The 22,581-nt window shown below is 43.2% G+C and overlaps 1 protein-coding gene across 1 annotated transcript; it reads right to left on the bottom strand.

Moving 5' to 3' along the window:
- Positions 1–7,770: 7,770 nt before the first annotated feature.
- LOC308282723 (uncharacterized protein) lies at positions 7,771–12,025 on the bottom strand (the record flags this gene model as incomplete). The annotated part of the gene is made up of 4 exons (XM_080723113.1): positions 7,771–7,775; positions 9,155–9,401; positions 10,368–10,993; positions 11,830–12,025. 4 exons carry the CDS (start codon positions 12,023–12,025, stop codon positions 7,771–7,773), a joined length of 1,074 nt encoding a protein of 357 aa, XP_080579239.1.
- Positions 12,026–22,581: the final 10,556 nt, after the last annotated feature.

Below are 22,581 nucleotides of genomic sequence, written 5' to 3' on the forward strand. Positions count from 1 at the left end.
AGACGTTTGCCTTGGACCCAAAATAGTGAAAACAGCAGATTGATTGGCTATTTTTACATTACTTAGAAAAATGATCGATATATATTTTTTATTATTCAAGAAAATATTAGCTTTTTGGGGAATGTTTTTTTTTCTTCATGTTTTGAAATAATAATAATAAAAAAAAAAAAATAGGAAACAAAAATAATTAAGGGACCAACAAAAATGTGTCTGCGACCCACAAATGGGTTTAACCCACTTGTAAATGTGACAATAAAAATGAATGAATGGATATTGATTGACACTGATGTTCCCTTCTCCTTCCCTGCTCCTCAGAGGAAGCACAGCTCAACCTCTCTGTGTGGGAGGAGGATTTCCTCACTCAGCAGCAGCAGGAGTGGAATTCCAGTCCGAGGCAGAAGAACCCCGAGTCCCTACAGACTGAGAGGAGCCACAAGGAACCTTTGAGCAGCAGCCAGGACAGAAGACCAGAGGACGACACCATCCATGACACATTCACTCCTCAGTGTGAGGAAAATGAACATGAAATAGACAAAGTAGAGAAGGTACCTCTAGCCGTCACTTCAGATGAGCAGATGCCCATAGCGACTGATGAAGAGGTTCCATCTCCAGGAGTCTCTGAGGCTGAGACCAAAAATGGAGATGACGATGAGGACTGGAGACCGAGCGATGCTACTACTACGCAAGACGAAGACAGTGACAGAGATGAAGAGCTCACTGCCAAGACCACACCACAGAAAAAGCAAAAGCAAGGATCTGGCATCATTTGCAAAGTGTGTGGGAAGTCGTTTCATGTCCAAGTCTCATTGGTGAATCATCTGGAAAATCACCCTAAAGATGTCTGCGGGCTGTGTGGGATGCACTTCAATACTGAGGAGGATTTTAAACTCCACTTGAAAACTCACGTGAACGCGAACGCAGAGGTTTGTGTATCTTGTGGGAAATGCTTTACAAGTTCTAGCGCTTTGGAGATGCACATGAAAATTCACACAGGAGTGAAACCGTTCAATTGCAGTGAATGTGGAAAATCCTTCAGCTGTCGTCAGAATATGAAAAGACACCTCAGGATCCATACTGCAGAGAAGACATACACTTGGGTAGTTAAGGGTAGTACAGCACAGACTTCAAAAAAGCAACCGTTGCAACTAACCATGTGTAAGGTGTGCGGGAAGGATTTCTGCAAAATAACGTCCCTTGTCAATCATGCCAAAACTCACACCAAGGACCTCTGTGGAGTCTGCGGCACACAATGTGACTCTGGGGAAAGTCTGAAGCTTCATCTGCAAACTCATGAGAATGGAAAAGTGTGTGAGATTTGTGGGAAGTGTTTTGTGGGCCGTGGAAATCTAGAAATACACATGAGGATCCATACTGGGGATAAACCGTTTCGCTGCAGCACCTGTGGTAAATCCTTCAATTGTCGCCAACATTTTAAAAGACACATCAGAGTTCACACTAGGGACGACGGGGACGGTGAGCCACGGGTAGGGCGTGTGTGTAAAGTGTGTGGGAAGGATTTCCTCTCCATGCTGTCCCTTGTGAATCACGCCAAAACACACACTGAGGACCTCTGTGGCGTCTGCGGGACGCGATTTGAGTCGCAGGAAAGCTTGAAGCTCCATCTGAAAACTCACAAGAGAACAATTATGTGCGAAATCTGTGGCAAGGGTTGTGACAGCAACACAGATCTAAACCAGCACAGGAGGGTCCACACAGGAGAGCAGCCGTTCAGCTGCAGCGAGTGTGGTAAATCCTTCAGCTTTCGCCACAACATGATGAGACACAAGAGACTTCATACGGGGGAGAAACCCTACCTCTGCAGCGTATGTGGCAGGTGTTTCAGTGACCGTACAGCGCTCAAACAACACAGCTACACTCACACTGCACTGAAACCACATCGCTGCAAGGTCTGTGGTAAAAGCTTTCACCATAGAACACAGGTAAAACGTCACATGAAGATTCACACAAAGGTAAATGCACTCAGTGGAGATTAGACCTCCACACTATTTTGACGCCTTGGCCATAAGGTGTTAGGGTGCCATCATGCACACTGCCACGTCCCAAAGGGGCGTAGGGAGTGGGGATGACCGGGGGTCGACCACCAACCAGTATGAAAAGATAATCAGTCCTTCATTGTGTCATGACAAATGTTTCCTTGGTGTGAATAGTGAATCAGATCTCCCCATGAAAAACCTTTCCCCAACATCCAAATCTGTTCATTATGTTTGTAGATATACTACTAAAAGACTTAAAGGGCTGTGAAATCGAAAACAAAGACCTTTAAAAACTTTTAAAAGACTTGCTGAACAAGGTAACATCTAGGGCTCTATTTTGATTGTCTTAAGTACCAGCTCCTATGCCTTAACTTAAAGGCCTGTCCAAGTGTCCATACTGTCTCTGACCACCGAACACTTTGTCGGAAAGGTCCGGTTCAACTACAAAATGACAATATAACACCAGAATACTGTAGGTCACCCTGTGATTATTAGTCAAAGAACACTTTTTGTGCAAAATAGCACCATTTTTGTTTCATGTGTACTACATTTGGCACCTTGTGCCATAATCATTCTGATATTAGAACATTTCTGTGAATGATTAACCTTGTCATGTCTCTAATATTAACACTGCTGTTTTACATTTAATAGGTTGCATTCTTTAGTTTATTCAATAGTGGTCAATAGCGGTTTTGAAATGTGTACATAAGTCTTTCATGTTTTTTCTTTTTCCTTTTTTTTGTGCCTGTAAAGTGCAGTGCCCCCCCACCATATAATGATGTTAAGGCTTGCCTTGCTATTCACGCTACATGGACACAATAACCAGTTTCAACTAGATAGCATGACATCACTGCCCATGGTCCCCTCACGATTTGGATTGCTATCAGGTGTGTCCATCTTGTACCAAATTACCCAATGTCCATGATGACATTACCTACAAACTGCACTGTTGCTTTGTGAAACTAAGATATGAAGATATGTTTTTGACAAGGCATGAACACCAGAGCCTTTCAAGGAGAGTTGCGTCTCCGTTCACTTCATGGGGCCAGGTCTTCTCTCTTTTACACACACATCTATTGGCGAATAGTGATAAAACGACAAAGCGCTGAATCAGAAGTTCACAGAACGGAAATTGTGACATTTCAAGTTACATGAACCGCATGACCGGCTCTGTGTCTGACCCCGCATTGGCAGAACTCTCTGATACAAGGCTCTGATGTACATGTGATTGTGTACCCACCAACTGGCCACCGGACTGTGAAATTTGACCTGATGATGCGATGAAGTGGGATTTTCTCAAGACAACATTAGGCTTATAACTGCCTGTATTTCCCATGTAACATCAGAAAGAATATTCGCATAGAATAAACCACTGGAATGATAAACCACTGATGGTGTCTTCTCCTCTAATTTGGCTTCTGTGTTCTTCCTTTTTAGTTTTTACATTTAACTTTAGTTGCAATATTCTTTTTTAGATCTACCATTTCTGTCCAGTTGGGATTTGTGAGGTGCAGATATCTATTATTCATTTGTTATGTAATTACTCAAACAAACTGTGGATGGCAGCAACACACTGTTAGTTTTAGCGCTCATTACTGAATAGGGTTCATAGTGAACACTTTGTAAGTCACAATAAGTAACATACATTTACTGAATGCAAGGAGAATGGAGGTGGGTCCCGCAATGGACTATAATTATTTCCCTCCATTTTCCTCAACACAGGATTAAAACAAATGAAACTGACATAAATTATAATAGATTAAGCAACTTTACCCCGCACACCATGCAGCTGAGTGCTTGCTCCTCAATTTACCAGCTCTGCAATGTGATGAACTTCTCTAATCAATCAATCAAACAAAGTCCTGTATACATCTTGCTATCATGTCTATCAGTATCGCTGCTGCCAAATAGCCTACTCATTCTAAATAACAGTCACTGTACAACATTACCATGAATTTTACTGTTACTGACAGAAAATTGCCTTCAGGGGACTCCTTTGCACATGCAGGACATTAATAATAATAGTCAGTTTTGCCAACACAGAGAAGAGGGATTCTTGCTATAGAATGTGTCCCCCTGGCTGTTTAATTTGGATCATAAAATCAATTTTTATATGTAGCCTACAGTTCTATAGAGGATAATAATTGATTTAAAAGCAGCTGTCAGTTTTTGTAATGTTAGACGGACGTGACGATAGTCTATTTTATCGTTAATGTTTTTTAGTTTAAAGATAATTGTATCTGGTGGAAAATGAGTTGCCAAAGGTTCCGTACACAGGGGTTAAAGTTTTCAGTCCTGGGGACTGATTTCAGTATTGAGGATTCCATAGGGGCTATTTCTGAGATGCAGTGCAGATCTGCAAAAAAATAAATACATCAGTGTATGACAAAGTCGTAAAAACTCTATTCAAATGATCTCCAAACTAAAAAGCAATTCTAATATAGCAAGTCATATATAAGATATGAGTATTTGAATTGGCCAGACTAGCATAGAATACAACAGAACGTCAGAAGATACTTCTATAAAACCAGTAAGACTCCCTAATCGGGAGATAAGCGACCGTAGGTCGCTTATCTCCACAAATAGGGCAGAAAATTGTTTTTCCTAAATCTTCCTGGTCCATGTTGATGACATGAGTGTAGACATGCTGTGTAGTGAGTTTCGTGATTTTAGGGCAAAATCTGTAGGAGTTACGGCATTTTATGTGAGCTGCAGTGGAGGGGGTCCTCCACTGGGGGCGCCACCACTTTTGCATCCGTTCTGGAGCAGCAGGAGTGGGTGGTCCCCAGGAATTCCCCGTGAGCAGCCCCGTTGGGGTGGTCATTTGGTCATTTTTGCACATGTGGTCATTTTTTACACCTGGGGGTCCCCCAGGGACCTGGGGGTCCCTGGAGCTCCGGGGGTCCTTGGAGGTTGTAGTTTGGCAGGTAAGGAGTGTGTGTGCAAGTGAGCAGCCCCGTCGGGGTGGTCATTTGGTCATTTTTGCACATTTGGTCATTTTTTACATCTGGGGGTCCCCCAGGGTCCCTGGAGCTCCGGGGGTCCTTGGAGGTTGTAGTTTGGCAGGCAAGGAGCGTGTGTGCAAAACTTGGCATGGATCGGGGCAACGGTTGCGGAGATATGAGCAGGGCAAGAGTGTGACGTGTGAGGTGTGACAGACAGAGGGACGGACTTACACTTTGTGGAGGTTTTGATAGTAAATGCGACGGCACACACACATATAGTGAAGGCAGTTCAGAACTTCAGGGAAACATCCCAAATATTGGTGTGCGCTTGGTGCCATGTTTCAAAAATCACATATTGGAAAAATGGTCTTAAATAAATTTCAGTCTTGGGATTTTTTTTGGCTTTAACCCCTGCGTACAGTTATAACTGCTTAACAAGAGAGTGTCCACTCTAAAATGACAATCAATCTTGTAAAGTCGTTCCATCGTTGAATTATAATTATGTGCTATCGCCTATCGATATTCTCTTTGCTTGGCCATTACATAGGCCTACAGAAAACATAAGGCTTTGTTTTGTTGCTCTCAAGTTCGCCTATTACAGCACTCAATTCAATTCAATTCAAAGGAGCTTTATTGGCATGAGAAAACATACGTTTACATTGCCAAAGCAAGTGTCACAAATAAAATAAAAACAGTTGAAAATGGGGAACATATACATTGGGAGGGGGTACAGCATTGTGTAAACAGAGCTATGTTGCATTGTACATTTTATACTGTATATATACAGGGTATAAAGCTTTTGGAACAAATAACAGCATTATTTTTTCTCAAAATGCATTTAAAGGTAGCAGCTCTGTTTCATACTGTATGTGCAGTAGGTCTAGATGTCAATCCATGGTTTGTAGTCCTTAGGGTGGTTGTGTTTCTAGCCTTCACAAATCTTGCTGCTGTGTTCGAACATTGTTGTATTTCTCACAGTAGGTATGGGAGTTTTTCATCATTGGTCATGTTTTCAAACTCACTTTGGGTGTGTGTATTCTGTGGGAAGTATGTGTCTCTGATGTCTTGGTATAGTGGGCAGGTGGTTAGAAAGTGTAGCTCTGTTTCTACCACATTTTGTGTGCAGTGGGTGCATAGTCTATCTTTCCTTTGGAGCGGGGTCTGTCTGTGGCGGCCTTTCTCTATTGCAAGGCTGTGTTCGCTGAGTCTGTACCTAGTCAAGGTTTTCCTGACTCAGCGAACACAACCTTGCAATAGAGAAAGGCCGCACTCATGGCCTCACTCATGGCTGCTGTCCATCGGCGGTGGTGCTGAACCATTCGCTAATTGATGCATGACGACATGGTTCTCTATCCATAGTATCACGACTGACTGCCAGTGCCAACCTTTTGCGTGCGTGTCGTTCAGAACAAGGTTCTCTTGCGGCTTGTCTGTCACTATATTTTACTAGTGAAATTTAGATCAACTTGGTGCCTCGACCGCGTTCTGCCTCTGACTCCTGAATTTTGAAGCCTATCCACTTGTTTCCTTGAGAATTTACTGTAGAATTATTTGCGGGACACTTCCGGTTAACAGCAGACATACAAGCTCACCTCGCGTCGCAGATGCAACCACTGTGAGCTTGTAGATCACACTCAAGGCAAAAGTGTTCTTCACCTGGTTAGTTGCTCTGAAAAGAGCGTCGATGTTCTGGTTTTCACCTGGAAGTGCATCGCTAGGACAGCGGAAGTAATCCGCTTGTTTTCGGTGGAGACAACGTGAGGAGGGCTCTAAAAAGTCCCATCCACTCCCATGTTAAAAAAAATCGTCAGTTTTTTCCGTGGGGGAAAAAAAAAACGCGTCTGTGTGCAAAGCCCTTAACCCTATGGGAGGGCTATTATTGAATCCGTAGGAGACGGTGGGGGAAGGAGCTCTTCTTTTTCCTTCACCAGCATCAGCAGGTTATAGCTACTCGCCAGCGTCAGAGGTTAGGTTCAGGGTTAGGTTTAGGCATAGTTTTACTGAGGTTAGTGTTAGGGTTTGGGTTAGGTTTAGCCATAGTTTTACTGAGGTCAGGGTTAGGTTTAGGCATAGTTTTACTGAGGTTAGGGTTAGCCTCATATAGAACCTCACCTGTCGCTACATACTGTTGTGCTCCGAGATGAGGTCCTATAAAGGTATCCCAGGGCTGGACTACAGTACGGGCAACAGTTCCGGTTGAATGGGAAAACATTACAAAACTAACGATTTAAGCGGTTGTTTCATGGTGTGGTTCATGTTTTATGTACCCTGGGATAGGAAACCACAGTCTGGGAGCGTGGAACTACCTTTACTTTTTGGATACAATTTCGGGAAATTTGTTTTCTAACTCAACGTGGAGACGTTCCGAACCAGCCCTGGGATACCTTTATAGGACCTCATCTCGGCGCACAACAGTATGCAGCGACGGGTGATGTTCTATATGGGGCTAGGGGTAAAGTTGCTTAACCTATTACAATATATGTCAGTATAGTTTTAAACCCGTGTTGAGGAAAAGGGATCAATATTATAGTCTGCTGGTGGACCCACCTCCATTCTCTTGCATTCAGTAAATGCATGTTACTTACAAAGTGTTCACTATGTATGAACCCTATTCAATAATGAGGAGAGCGTTAAAACTAACAGTGTGTTGCTGGCATCCACAGTTTGTTTGAGGAATGATATAACAAATGAATAATAAATAGTCACTTCACAAATCCCAACTCGTAGATCTATAAAAGATATTGCAAGAAAAGTTAAATGTAAAAACTAGAAAGGAAGAACACAGAAGCCAAATTAGAAGAGAAAACACCATTGAAAATCATTCCAGTGGTTTATTCTGAGAATTAAGTTACACAGAAAATGCAGGCAGTTATAGCCCAATGTTGTCTTGAGAAAGTCATACTCATAGCATCATTAGGTCATTAGGTGGGTACACATGTATATCAGAGCCTTGTATCAGAGAGTTCTGCCAATGCGGCGTCAGAAACGGAGCCGGACACATGGCCCATGTAACTCGAAATGCCATTATTTTCCCATAGACTCCAATGCATTCTGTGAACCTCTGGTTCAGCGCTATTCACCAATAGATGTGTATGTAGAAGACTTGGCCCCATGAAGTGAACGGAGATGACGGAACTCTCCTTTAATGGCTCTGGTGTTCATGACAAGGTAATTTGGTACAAGATGGACAGTACATCACATAGCAATCAGATTATGAGTGGTCCATGGGTTGTAATGTCATGAAATCTAGTCGAAACGGGTTCTTGTGTCCATGTAGCTCTCAATTGGCAAAATAAAAACCTGGGTTCCCGAGGCTAATGTAGCTCTGACGTGGATAAAAAGGCAAGCCTGACTATATTAAAAGTATATCGTGGCACTGCAGTTTACAGGCACATACCGTTATTGATCACATGTCATTTGACAGGGTTTTTGTTTTCAATCCATTCCACAGCCCTTTAAGTCTTTTAGCAGCATATCTACAAACATAATGAACAGATTTGGATGTTGGGGAAAGGTTTGTCATGGGCAAGGGAGATCTGATTCACTTTTAACACCAAGGAAACATTTGTCATGACACAATGAAGGACTGCTTATCTTTTCACACTGGTTGGTGGTCGACTACCAGTCACACCCACTTCTGGTATTTGTAATTAGGGCCTGAGCACTACACAGTAGTGCAAAGCCCTTGGTTTGGTTTAAATTAGTTCTGCCCCTTCTTCTGATTGTCCGAAACTTTATTTGGCTATAACTCATCAACTGTTTCTCATAAAAACTGTAATTTGACTTGTTTTAGAGTTCCTCTTAATTGGTGTAACTAAGCCCCATCCCCTCTTCTGATTGGACGATATTCAATAGTACCTGTAACTTTTCAACCGTTTGTCGTACAAACTTGTGTCATTTGACTTGTTTCCTTGTCCTTAATTGGTGTAACTTAGCCCCGCCCCCTCTTCTGATTGGCTGCTGCCCCTTGTGACGTGGGTAGAGCTGCGAGGGCCCGGTCATCGCTGCTTGCAGCTTTAATGTTTTATTTAAGTTTTTATGATTGTCACTCCCTATAGGCCCCTTCGGGACGTGGCAGTGTGAATGGCACCCTAATACCTTATGGACAAGCTGTCGCATTAGTGGAGGTCTGCTCTCCACTGGGTGCATTTCCTTGCTTATTTGTGTGAATCTTCATGTGATATTTTACATATGTTTTCCGGTGAAAGCCTTTACCACAGATCTCACAGCGATGCGGTTTCAGCGCAGTGTGAGTGCTGCTGTGGTGTTTGAGCGTCGTATAGTCATTGAAACACCTGCCGCATACGTTGCAGAGGTAGGGTTTCTCCCCCGTATGAATTCTCTTGTGTCTCATCATGTTGTGGCGAAAGTTGAAGGATTTACCACAATCGCTGCAGCTGAACGGCTTCTCTGCCGTGTGGACCCTCTTGTGCAGTTCTAGACTCGCGTTGCTCTCAAAACCCTTGCCACAGATTTCGCACAAATTTGTGTTTTTGTGAGTTTTCAGGTGGAGGTTCAAGCTTTCCTGCGACTCGAATCGCGTCCCGCAGACGCCACACAGGTCCTCGGTGTGGGTTTTGGCGTGATTCACGAGGGACACCGTGGAGTGAAAATCCTTCCCGCACACTTTACACACATGCCGTACTCGTTGCTTACCGTCCCCATCGTCAGCCGCAGAGCGTGCTTTGCCTTGTAAATGAGTCCGCTTGTGTCGTTTTAATGTAGAGTAGTCACTGAAGCATTTGCTGCAAGTGGAGCAAGAATAAGGCTTCTCCCCAGTGTGAACTCTGATGTGTCTTATCAAATTTTGGCGACAATTGAAGGATTTGCCACACGTGCTGCAGCTGAACGGTTTATCTCCAGTATGGATTCTCATGTGTACTTCTAGATTTCCATGGCCCCCAAAACACTTCCCACAAATCTCACACACTTTTCCATTCTCGTGAGTTTGTAGATGAAGCTTCAGACTTTCCTCCGAGTCACACCGGGTGCCGCAGACTCCACAGAGGTCCTCGGTGTGAGTTTTGGCGTGATTCACAAGGGGCGTTATTTTGTGAAAATCCTTCCCGCACACTTTACATATGGCTCGCAAAAGCTGCCTTTTTGACATCTGCGCTGTACTATCCTTATCGCCTGCATTGCCGTCTCCGTCGTCAAATACAGGAGTGGTTACAGTGAGCGTTCTTTGTTTAAAATGAGTCTGCACGTGTCGTTTTAATGTAGTGTAGTCACTGAAGCATTTGCTGCACTGGATGCACGTGTATGGCTTGGCCCCAGTGTGGACCCGGAGGTGCCGTGTCATATTCTGACGACAGTTGAAGGATTTCCCACATTCACTGCAACTGAACGGTTTCTCTCCTGTGTGAATCCTCATGTGCGTCTCCAAAGCGCTAGAACTAGTAAAGCATTTCCCACAAGAATCACAAACCTCTGCTTTCTCGTTCACGTGAGTTTTCAGGTGGAGTTTAAAATCCCCCTCGGTATTGAAGTGCAACCCACACAGCCCGCAGACATCTTTAGGGTGAACTTCCAGATGATTCACCAGTGAGGCTTTGGCACTAAAAGACTTCCCACACACTTTGCAAATGATGCCAGATCTTTGCTTTTGCTTTTTCCGTGGTGTGGTCTTTGCAGTGAGCTTGCGATGTTGTCCGCGTTTGCTCCACTCTTCATCTCTGTCGCTGTCTTCGTCTTGAGTAGTGGTAGTATTGCTCTGCCTCCAGTCCTCATCGTCGTCTCCATTTTTGGTCTCAGACTCAGAGACTCCTGGAGATGGGACCTCTTCATCAGCCTCTGTGATCATCTGCTCAGCTGAAGTGACAGGTAGAGGTTCTTCCTCTACTTTGTCTATTTCATGTTCATTTTCCTCACACTGAGGAGTGAATGTGTCATGGATGGTGTCGTCCTCTGGTCTTCTGTCCTGGCTGCTGCTCAAAGGTTCCTTGTTGCTCCTCTCAGTCTGCAGGGACTCTGGGTTCTTCTGCTTCGGACTGGAATTCCACTCCTGCTGCTGCTCAGTGAAGAAATCCTCCCAGAGAATGAGCTGTGGTTCGTCTGAGGTGCAGGAATGAAGAAGGGAACAACATCAGCGTCAATCAATATCAATAAATCAGTCTTTATTGTCACATTTACAAGTGGGTTAAAGCCTGAGGAAGGCTGGTTAAAGCCGAAACGTGTGGGTTATCCCATTTTCAAATATGATTTATCCAATATGAAGGTTTCCTTTTTTTTCTTTAGGGTTAAAGCACTGTTTACCAAACAGTGGGTCAGGACACATTTGTGGGTCCCTTAATTATTATTTTTTAGTTTTTAATTATATTAATTAATTAAATATATTTCAAAACATTTTCAAAAAGAAAAACTTTCCGCAAAAAGCTAAGATTTAGAATAGAAACTGGAAAACGAAGGGGAGTCAAACCTACCTAATGTAAAAACATTGTAGGCTATTAAATGTATGCTAATTGCTGTATTAGTTAGTTTGTGTTAGTTAGTTAGGCAGATATTTACAGAAGTGGAGGGGGAAAGATCCAAGATCATAGGATCTAGGGGGTGTTTATCTGGGCTATGGGATAGTATATGATAATCTGTACAAGTTATGATGATAGTGCCATGTCTATGAAACAATTTTATAAAATATATGAAAAGGTTGTGATTGTGTTGTGTTGGTTTGTTCTGTATAGGCTGCTACGCTGAGGTGATATCACCATTCACCAGGATGTCACACAGTCAACTCACGCACGCACGCACGCACGCACACGCACACGCACACACACACACACACACACACACACACACACACACACACACACACACACAGTGCCACCTGATAGCCTATTGAGCTGTGGTTTCATAATAACATCGATCAGATACATTGCATCACATAGGCCTACCTCTTATTTTATTTAACTTGATCTCAGGTTTTATAAATGCATCGAGCATCTTGCGTTGTCGACTGATCTCTCGTTTGGACTGGAACATTTCTTCCTCGTAGCCTGCCATCATCTTCTCAACAGCTTCCACGATCTCATCAGCAGCCACAGACAGGAACTGCTTCACAAGAACCCGAAGACCTTGAATTTTACTCATCTTGGCATCTAGTTAAAGGGCTCTGATCACACTGACTGATAAATAAAGTGATGATTCTCTTATTGCTTTCCGTCGTCTCCACCGAAAACAAACACAAGGCAGGCAGCGGTTTGCTTCCGCTGTCCTCTATCGTTGCACTTCCAGGTAGCCTGAGCTATTGCGTAATACACATGTAATAGAAGCTCTCTATGACAATAGAAGCACTTCAGAGCGAGTGGTGGAGGAAGTAGAACAACCTATTTTGCCTTGTAGCAGTACACAAGTAAAAGCCCGGCGGTAAAAACGTTGTGTTAAAGTAGGCGTCACAAATCTGAGTAGTCAGAGCAAGGTGGTAATTTAAAAATTCATAGTGAAATATAGTGAGAGACAAGCCAAGACAACCTTGTTGGAAGCGACACACACCAAAGCACTGTGTCACCATGCATTGATTGGCGAATTCAGCACCACCGCGGATGGACAGCAGCACGCATGGCTTTGTTTGCGTGAGGTACACTAAATCACTAATACAGTAACTTGAGAGCAAAGCCATTTGAGGTTAGTCTGTATGTAAAGCCAAGCAAAGAAACTGAAAGCACTAGGCAATCACATATGATATCAATCAACGATGGAACGACATGACAAGACTGATTGTCATTTTAGAGTAGGCACTCTCTTGTCAAGCAGTTTAGCAAGCTGTAGACTAGGCTATTGGCTATAAATAGAAAAAAAAAAAACATTCACGATAAAAGACGATCGTCACGTCCGTCTAACATACAAAAATTGACAGCTGCTTCTAATATTATCCTCTAGAACTGTAGTAGGCTACATAAACATTGATTTTATATGATCCAAATTAAACAGCCAGGAGAACGAATTCTATAGAAAGAATCCCCTCTTCAATCTTGTTTTTTCTTTTTCTTTGTAATGTTTAACATCCTGCATGTATCAAAGGAATCCCCTGGCCTGAAGGCAATTTTCTGTCAGTAACAATGAAATTCTTGGTAATGTTGTACAATGACTGTTATTTAGAAAGAGTAGCAAGGCTATTTGGCAGCAGCAATAGACTGATAAACAGTATACTCTTAAACAGACAGCATTGCAAGAGGGATACAGGCCTTTGTTTGTTTGATTGGTTAGAGAAGTTCATCACATTGCAGAGCTGGTAAATAGAGGAGCAAGCACTCAGCTGCTGTGTGGGGTAAAGTTGCTTATAATTTATGTCAGTTAAATTTGTTTTAACCCCGCGTTGAGGAAAAAGGAGGGGAATAATTATAGTCTGCTGGTGGACCCACCTCCATTCTCCTTGCATTCAGTAAATGTATGTTACTTATTGTGACTTAAAAAGTGTTCACTATGAACCCTATTCAATGATGAGAGGGCTAGTGTGTTGCTGCCATCCACAGTTTGTTTGAGGAATTACATAACAAATGAATAATAGATGGATCTACTGTATAGTGTATAATACATCACAAATCCCCACTGGTAGATCTAAAACATATTGCAAGTAAAGTTAAATGTAAAAACTAAAAGGGAAGAACACAGAAGCCACACGAGAGGAGAAAACACCATCGAAAATCATCCCAGTGGTTTATTCCGAGACCATTCTTTCTGAGGTTACACGGGAAATACAGGCAGTTACATGTGTACATCAGAGAGTTCTGACAGCCGTTCACGTGGTTCATGTAACTCCAAATGTCCCCATTTCCCCATAGACTCCAATGCGTTCTGTGAACCTCCAGTTCAGCGCCACTATTCGCCAATGGATGTGTAGGCTATGTAGAAGACCTGGCCCCATGAAGTGAACGGAGATGACGCAACTCTCCTTGAAAGGCTCTGGTGTTCATGTCTTGTCAAAAACAAAATTTTACAAAGCAACAGTGCAGTTTGTATAAGGTCATTTGGTACAAGATGGACATTATCAGATAGCAATCAGATTGTGAGAGGTCCATCGGCTATGATGTCATGCAATCTAGTCGAAACTAGTTTGTTTCCATGTTTGCTCTGGCGTGCAGGTAAAAAGGCAATTCTGACTACCGGTATATTAAAAGTATACCAGTAAGACTCCCTAATCGGGAGATAAGCGACCGTAGGTCACTTATCTCCACAAATAGGGCAAACATTTTTTATTCCATAAACTTCCTGATCCATGTTGATGACATGAGTGTAGACATACTGTGTAGTGATTTTCGGGCCAAAACTGTAGGAGCAGTGGCCAAAAATGTGTTTTAAAAATCGGCCTGTAGGTGGCGCTAGAAGAGGGCCATGTGAGAAATGAGGGGTGGGCTGTCCGCGTTGCCTTGGCGGACGAATAGGTACTGGCCCCGGCTCTCCCGGACGCTCCTAGCCTGAGTTACGGCATTTTATGTGAGCTGCAGTGGCAGGGGGTCCTCCACTGGGGGCGCCACCACTTTTGCATCCGTTCTGGAGCACCAGGAGTGGGTGGTCCCCAGGAATTCCCCGTGAGCAGCTCCGTTGGGGTGGTCATTTGGTCATTTTTGCACATTTGGTATTTTTTTTACACCTGGGGGTCCCCCAGGGACCTGGGGGTCCCTGGAACTCCGGGGGTCCTTGGAGGTTGTAGTTTGGCAGGCAAGGAGTTTGTGTGGAAATTTTGGCATGGATCGGGCCAACGGTGGGCGAGATATGAGCAGGCCAAAAGTGTGACGTGTGAGGTGTGACTGACGGACGCACGGACACCTCGAGCAGCTTTCTGTAGTAAGATGCGACCTACGGTCGCAATAATACTATATACAAAATATATATACCGGTATAACAAAAAAATCTAAAATACGTGTCAAAACGAATTCACCAGATGTCACCATCATTGCAGGAGGACAGGGTTTATGTCTTGGTCTGTTAGAAGCACAGCTTATCTACAATGCTAGGGACAGATTTACACTTGGAAAGGTTTGTCATGGTCATGATGTAAGGAAGAACATATTTACTTTTCACACCACGTGGCCAAATATAGCCAGACACAAACTCCTAAGAGATTCATGTAACACCACAAAACATTGGGCAAATATTTCTTCATGGGACAATGAAGCACAGCTTGGTGTTTCTTTTATAGGGGCCGTGTGGGCTGTCATCGGACTCTGCCCAGAGCTGCCAACTCCCTGGTTGGTTGACACCCCCGGGCAATGACCACTTATGGTTTGCTCTTTGAGACTAGAATTGTCATTGAAACACCTGTCACATATTGCAAAGGGAGCTTTTCTGTATGGTTCTTCATTATCTTTCTGTGGGATAAAAAGAAAGAAGGAAAAAGAAACTAATAAATAAGTACTAGGAATAGGTTTTAATTAGGAGCAATGTGTTCAGTAAGTTTGCCACCATCATGTTGTAGCAGAGTGGCTTAGAGACTGCCTGATGACTAGGGATGGAGTTCAAAACACGAGCCTGTTACATACTCGATAACAAATGTATTGAGTACCCTGTATCAATAAGCTTTGGGCCCATGACATCATGTTTAAACAATCGAGACAAGAGGTGATCAAGAAATGATTACAGTATTATTCTTAATATAAAGATATTTAACACTTATTGCACATTAATGAATGGTTGTTTTATGATAGGCAAAATATGTTTTACTTTTGTTAATAGTCATCTTCACTAATGGTGGTCAGCCACAAACTCAGTCACTACAACTGGCCAATAATAAAATATACCATGAAAAAAAGGAGAGATCCGAGCACTCAAAAAAATTAAAAGAGGAGGGCGGACGGACATAAAAACAGGGCATTTAACATGTTTAATTAAATAAAGTATGCCGTTTTTACATCCGTTCTCCTCCTCTTTTAATTTTTTGAGTGCTCGGATCTCTCCTCTTTTTCAAGTTTTATCCCAATGATCCTTAGTAGTAGCACCCACCACACGTTTTTAACGTTGATGCTACCTCCTGTGAGCACCTAGTTTGCCTTGTTTTTAGCAATAAAATATACCAGTTCTGAATCTGTTTAGAATTTGGGCTCGATAAAAGCCCGGCTCAAAAAAGCAGGTTTGATTATTATATGATTAACAAGCTCCATCCCTACCAAAATGACCAAACAGCCCAACATCTCCACTGGCCATAGAGCAGGGGTGGGCAACTTTGATGATGGTGAGGGCCACTATATTTCCACCTTCACTCCAGAGGGCCACATTGCATATTGCTATGTCCTACTTTGTCATATCTCATACAAAATAAGCAAAAATAGAAGATCTACAAGCTCAAAACGCATCGCAACAATTTTTGCTTCTTTTGAATTGGAATCCTGAATAATGTTTTTTTTTTTATTATTGGAATCCTGAAATGTAACATTTTGATTTAATTTCAAACGCATTTAGTTATATACTCATGTTAACTTCATGAACTTAAATACAAATACATTGGACATAAAAAAAATACAATTAATTATACGTAATTTAATAATATTACTATACTAGTCATTAAGCTACTAATATGACGTACAGGTAATTAAAGCAGGTCATGTTTGGAATTGTAACAGTTGAAATCAATAATATATCAGTAGTCTGGTATTAACCTGCGGGCCACATTAAGTGAAGGTGGGGGGGGGGGGGTATGTAGCATACATGGGCAACTGGCGGCCCCCACCTTCACTCAATGCGGCCCACAGGTTAATATTGGAATACTGATATAGTATTGATTTCAGCTGTTACAATTCCATTTCCAACCATGCAAACATGACTCGCTTTAATTACTTCAGTCTATTAGACATAGCAGCACTCGTTTTTTTTATGTCCAATATATTTGTATTTAAGTTCACAAAGTTAACATAAGAACACATAAATGCATTTGAAATTAAAAAATGTGTTACTTTTCAGGATTCCAATTCAATATCTAAAATTTATTTCGGATTCCAATTAAAAAATAGCAAAAATAGCAGATCTACAAGCTCAAAACGCGTCGCAGTGCGACACGTTTTGAGCTTAAAGATCTACTATTTTTGCTATTTATGACTGTATATGCATTGCGGCCCTCTGGAGTGAATGTGAAAATATAGTGGCCCTCTCCATCATCAAAGTTGCCCACCCCTGCCATAGAGAATTCCCCTTTTGCCTAGAGGTTAAGATGTTGGCTTTCCACGTGGGACACCCGCGTTCGAATCCTGGACGTTACAATGTGATCCACCATGTGTTGTTTTAATAAATAATAGCTACTGAAGCATCGACTGCAGGTGTTGCATGAGTAGGACTCCTCCCCAGAGTGGATCTTGAGGTGTCTCGTCATATTTTGGTGTCGGCTGAAGGATCTTCCACACTCCTTGCATCTGAACGGCTTCAGTCCCACGTGAGTTTTCAGGTGAAGTTCAAAATCCTCCTCCGTCCTGAAGTGCCTCCCACACAGCCCGCAGTCATCTTTAGGGTGACCTTCCAGATGTTTCACCAATGAGACTTCGGAGTGAAAAGATTTCTCACATACTTTGCAGATGACACAGGATGTTTTTTGCCGTTTCTTCGTCCGTGGCGTCTTACCAGTCAGTGTGCGTTGTTGTCCGCTTGGCGTCCACTCTTCACTTCTGTCAGCGTCTCCATCTTGAAAAGCAGTCCAGTCATCGTCATCTCCTTTTTCAGGCCCAGATAATCCTGGAGATGGGGCCTCATCTTCATCAGTCTCTATGGGCATCTGCTCAGCTGAAGTGACAGGTACAGGTTCTTCCTCTTCTTTGTATATTTTAAATTCATGTTTCACACACTGAGGAGTGAATGTGTCATGGATGGTGTCGTCCTCTGGTCTTCTGTCCTGGCTGCAGCTCAAAGGTTCCTTGTGGCTCCGCTCAGTCTGCAGGGACTCTGGGTTCTTCTGCCTCGGACTGGAATTCCACTCCTGCTGCTGCCGAGTGAGGAAATCCTCCTCCCACACAGAGAGGTTCAGCTGTGCTTCCTCTGAGGAGCAGGAAAGGAGAAGAGAACATTTAAAGTACCATACATAGTAGTACATAAGGACCGCAGGAATACACAAGAAACGGAGGGTGAGAGAGATTTTGTCCGGTTGATCCGGTTCACGTGCGGTCTGACTCCCAGTACGTAATACTCCGGATGATTTAGCTCAGTATACGGACCCTTACGTACAGCACCCAACTGGACGGACTGAACGTACAAGATGTAACCGTAGCAAGAAGTACCCACGGCCACCGTTGTCAAACATAGGCGCAGTAGTGATGAAAATGACTTTAACTCTGCTCTATGACAGTGACAGCGGTTCTCAAGCTGTGTGTCCCAATATAAATATATTTTATCAAGAAACGGGAAGAAAGGAATGTCGTTACACTGTACAACCACTTGAAGAGGACGCCTCGACTCCTCACACACACACACTCACACACCGCATCAACACAGTCATCAGCACAGACAGCGAGGCACACAAGTCACAAGAAGAGACGCTCAGCGGCTCATGTATTACTTGGGAATTATGTTCAATTTAGAGCGGGTGTGTACGTGTGGAGTTGCATTTACCGCGATAACGTTGCGACAGACAGCAGAACCAGTCCAGACTGTTACCACCTATACCCGGGTGGTTAAATCTGTACCCTCGCGGAGTTGCATTTACCGCGATAATGTTGGGGGCGGTATCGACATTTTGTTACCGCGATTACCGTCTTCCCATTTACCGACGGTACTGCGGTAATTACCGCACCCCCGTATCTATTAATTAAGGTTCGGCGATAAGCCAAAATATTGCAATCATCTTCCCTAAAGTCGCCTCTCCACATTGGAGAGGCGACACAGCCTGACCGCCCGAGTTATACTTCTCCGTACAGCACAGCGGGTATGGCTTTGAAAGGAGCAGATCTACAAGCTCACAACACATTGCATCCGCGACGCGTTCTGAGCTTTTAGATCTGCACTGTCGGGTTACCATAGTAACGTAGGCTAGCTAGTAGGCTTTTCAGACACAAACAGCTGTGTGAACAAACCAGAAGAGGAAGGGTAGTCAGATCGTGTACAGTGATTCTGTAAACTCACGTCACGTCTCAAATCGCAGTGATTGAGTGCTGCTATATACAGGTTTTAGTTACAAGACTTGACAGAAAAGGTTATAAAATCTCCGACGCGCCGCCGAACGGGCACAACGTGCGACGCGATGGAAAAAGTAAAATAGTTTCATTTTCGGCTTTAGTCCACGCGGCCCGCGCTCCGCCAGTAATCCGTATGAATAAAAAAAGATATGCCACAACACAAGGTATGTATTAACATCCTTGTGTCGAGTGATTACAAAGAAAGTTTACGCTGCTCTGTACTCATCTACGCAGGCAGCTGCAGGAGTGACTGTCTGTGTCTGAGTGAGAGTGACGTATGTGGCTTCCAAACTGTGGTACACGGCCCAGAGCAGAGCGGCATGGAGCGCATGCGGTCCTCGCTTCTCCCCTGTTTTAAAACTCGCTTGTTTTCCAATAAAAAATAGACTTTTTTTTGTCTTTTTTTACCGCGGTAAGCACACTGACACCGCGGTAGACCTCGGTTTACCGCGGTACGGCGGTACGGCGGTTACCGTGTCCAACCCTACCGACAGACAGCAGCTGCAGAACCAGTCCAGACCGTTACCAAACATCACGTCGGTCGTCGGGTCAAGAAATTCTGTGGTTCTACATATTTTGGATAAAATGCTTCGGACTCGTTTTACACGTGTGTGCTGTGCAGAACCCCCTCCGTGTGGTGCGCGGCCCCAACGGGAGCCGAATTGGAGCGGAGAGCGGGTCGGCACGTAAATAACATAGAGGAACTATGCATGTCGACCGATCTACCGTACGTACTCTCTCACCCAAAAACGTACACAAAATCAAGCATACGTAACTATAAACGGCCCTTAAAGATTGGAAAACTTGTTAACACTGTTAATAAAAGTATATTACAATCGCACCTGTTTTTGTCTGATCTACTTAAGCGTGATATTTGTTGTTAACATAAATTGTTAACAGAGTAGGTTCAATGTTCTATGCAGGTACCAAAAATACTCGAGGTGCAAAAATACAGACGGAGGAAAAATAAAGCATACACAAGGAGGCATCAGCTTCTTGCTGGAATACAGCTCACACAGAACTGGTGCAGGTTTATTAAGTCAGCCCTTAAATACCACAGAGACTAACAAGCTCTTCCGGTCCAGCCCTTCACAATAGAAGCAGAACACACGCAACAATAATAAATACAATAAATACAATGGAGAGCATATCTCAACATAAATGTTAAAAAGATTGATTGATTGATTGAAGGCTTTATTAGAAGTTTGCATAGGAAAATGTACAGATTCATGACGGTACAGTTCACTGGTACAAGGTCTACTAAAAGGAGATCCATGAAAAGACTAAGCTTATTTCAACAGGAAACCATTTAAGTATCTCATATAACATTGAATGACAGACAAATAGAACACAGTACTATGAAGTAGATATGTAAAGAAAAAGGGGAAAAAAAAGAAAAGAAAACAGTAGATCTAAACAAACAGTAAGTATATACAAGGAATATACAGTAAATCTAAACAGACAGTAAGTATGTACAAGGAATATACAAGTATACAAGTATATACAAGGAAGGGGCAGGGAGGGTAGGGTTGGGCTAGGTTTTTTACCAGTTGCGAACGGCTGCTGCCTGTAAGTGGTTTTTCAGGGCAATTTTAAAGGATGCTAGTGATCCACACTCCTTTATGGCCTTCGGTAAGGCATTCCACATTTTTGTGGTATAGCAGAACGAGTTCGACCCTTTCTTTGAGTTGACTCTGGGTTGAACGTGATCTGTGGCACTGCCTCTGGTGTTGTAATTATGGACATCCTTAACGTTTATAAAGTATTTTGACAGGTACTTGGGTATCATAGTGGTGTAGTGTATCTTGTACACCAGGCCCATTGCAAGTTGCTGTACTCTGTCATCTACTCTGAGCCACCCCACTCTTAACTGGTGAGTAGCGGTGAGGTGAGTCTGATAGGGAAGGTTAAGCAGGACCCTAATTAGTTTATTTTGGGCTGTTTGGAGTTTAGTTTTAAGGGCTTGTGGGGCGTCACGATACCATACGTGGACTCCGTAGTCAAAGAGGGGCTGGATTATTGCACCAGCTATGGTCTTCAGTGTGTTGAAGTTGACCATTGGGGCGATCCTCTGTAGGAAACGAGTTCGTTGGTTGATTTTTTGTATTACTTTTGAAGTCATCTTTTCGCTGGAAAGATTAGCTTCAAGGATACATCCTAAGTAAGAGATTTCGTTTTTTCGTGTTATGACCTTGTCACCCACTTTGATTGTGAAGTCATCTACCTTTTTGAGGTTATGATTTGATCCAAAGAGGATGGACTCGGTTTTTCCCAGGTGAATTGATAATTTGTTGTCGTTAAGCCATGTGCAGATCTTACTCAGTTCAGAGTTAAGTGTCTTTTCAACCTGCAAGTGGTCCTTGCCCGAGACTAGGAGAGCCGAGTCATCCGCGAACAGGAACAGGTTGCAGTCGCAAGCAGATGCCATGTCGTTCACGTATATTAGGAACAACAGAGGTCCCAGTATGCTACCTTGAGGAACACCACAGCTTACTGGGAGGGGGGGGGACAGGGTTCCGTTAATCTCCACCACCTGTTCCCTCCCCACCAGGTAAGATTGCATCCAGCTCACTGCTGCGCTGTCAAGACCGATGGCTTTTAGTTTCTCAATCAGAATAGCATGATCCATGGTGTCAAATGCCTTCTGGAGGTCCATCATGACCATGCCACTATATTTGCCCTGATCCGCTTCGCGTTTGATTTGGTCAGTCAAATAGAGAAGGCATGTGTCAGTGGAATGGGATTTTCTGAATCCAGATTGGAACTCGTAAATCAGATTATTCTCATCGAGATATCTTGCAATCTGTTCGTAGACTATTTTCTCCATGACTTTGGATATGGAGCTAAGAATGGAAACGGGGCGGTAGTTTCCAGGGTCTAGTTTGCTAGTTTGCTACCTTCCGATTCCGGTCACACGTTACTTGAGCATGAAATTCATACGCATAATTAATGATGAATTAATGATAAACGCCTACATGAATTCATTCATGCATTTATTGTGAAATCATCATTCATTAATTGGGCAGGAATTTTAAGGAGGCCATGAAATCCATGGCCACCGTTGCCCCTCAGTTTGGCCTTGTGCCCCTCCAACCAATGGCATGACCTGAGGCCACAGTGGCCTTAATGCCCCACTGTATCACTTTCTCCTCTGTCTCTTTCTTGTCAATATGTAGACAGTAGACACCGGTGTTTTTTGTTGAGATTCTTATCTTTTAACCAATGCAGTGACTTTGATTGGTGTAGGGCTGAGCATGGATTAGGTTATCATAGCAATCAAAAGTTAATCAGATAACATATCATTAAAATTGACCTGATGTTCTAGTTAAGTTGTGATTAACAGAGGCATACACACACATACCGTACCTGACATTCTCTTTAACCTGATCTCTCGTTTGGTCTGGAACATTTCTTCCTCGTAGCCTGCGATGATCTTCTCAACAGCTTCCACGATCTCATCAGCAGCCGCAGACAGAAACTGCTTCACAAGGACCCGAAGACCTTGAATTTTACTCATCTTGGTATCTAATGGCTCTGATCACAATGACTTTTAACGAG

Source organism: Nannobrachium achirus (assembly GCF_963921795.1).
Source record: "Nannobrachium achirus genome assembly, chromosome: 4".
Lineage (NCBI taxonomy): Eukaryota > Metazoa > Chordata > Actinopteri > Myctophiformes > Myctophidae > Nannobrachium > Nannobrachium achirus.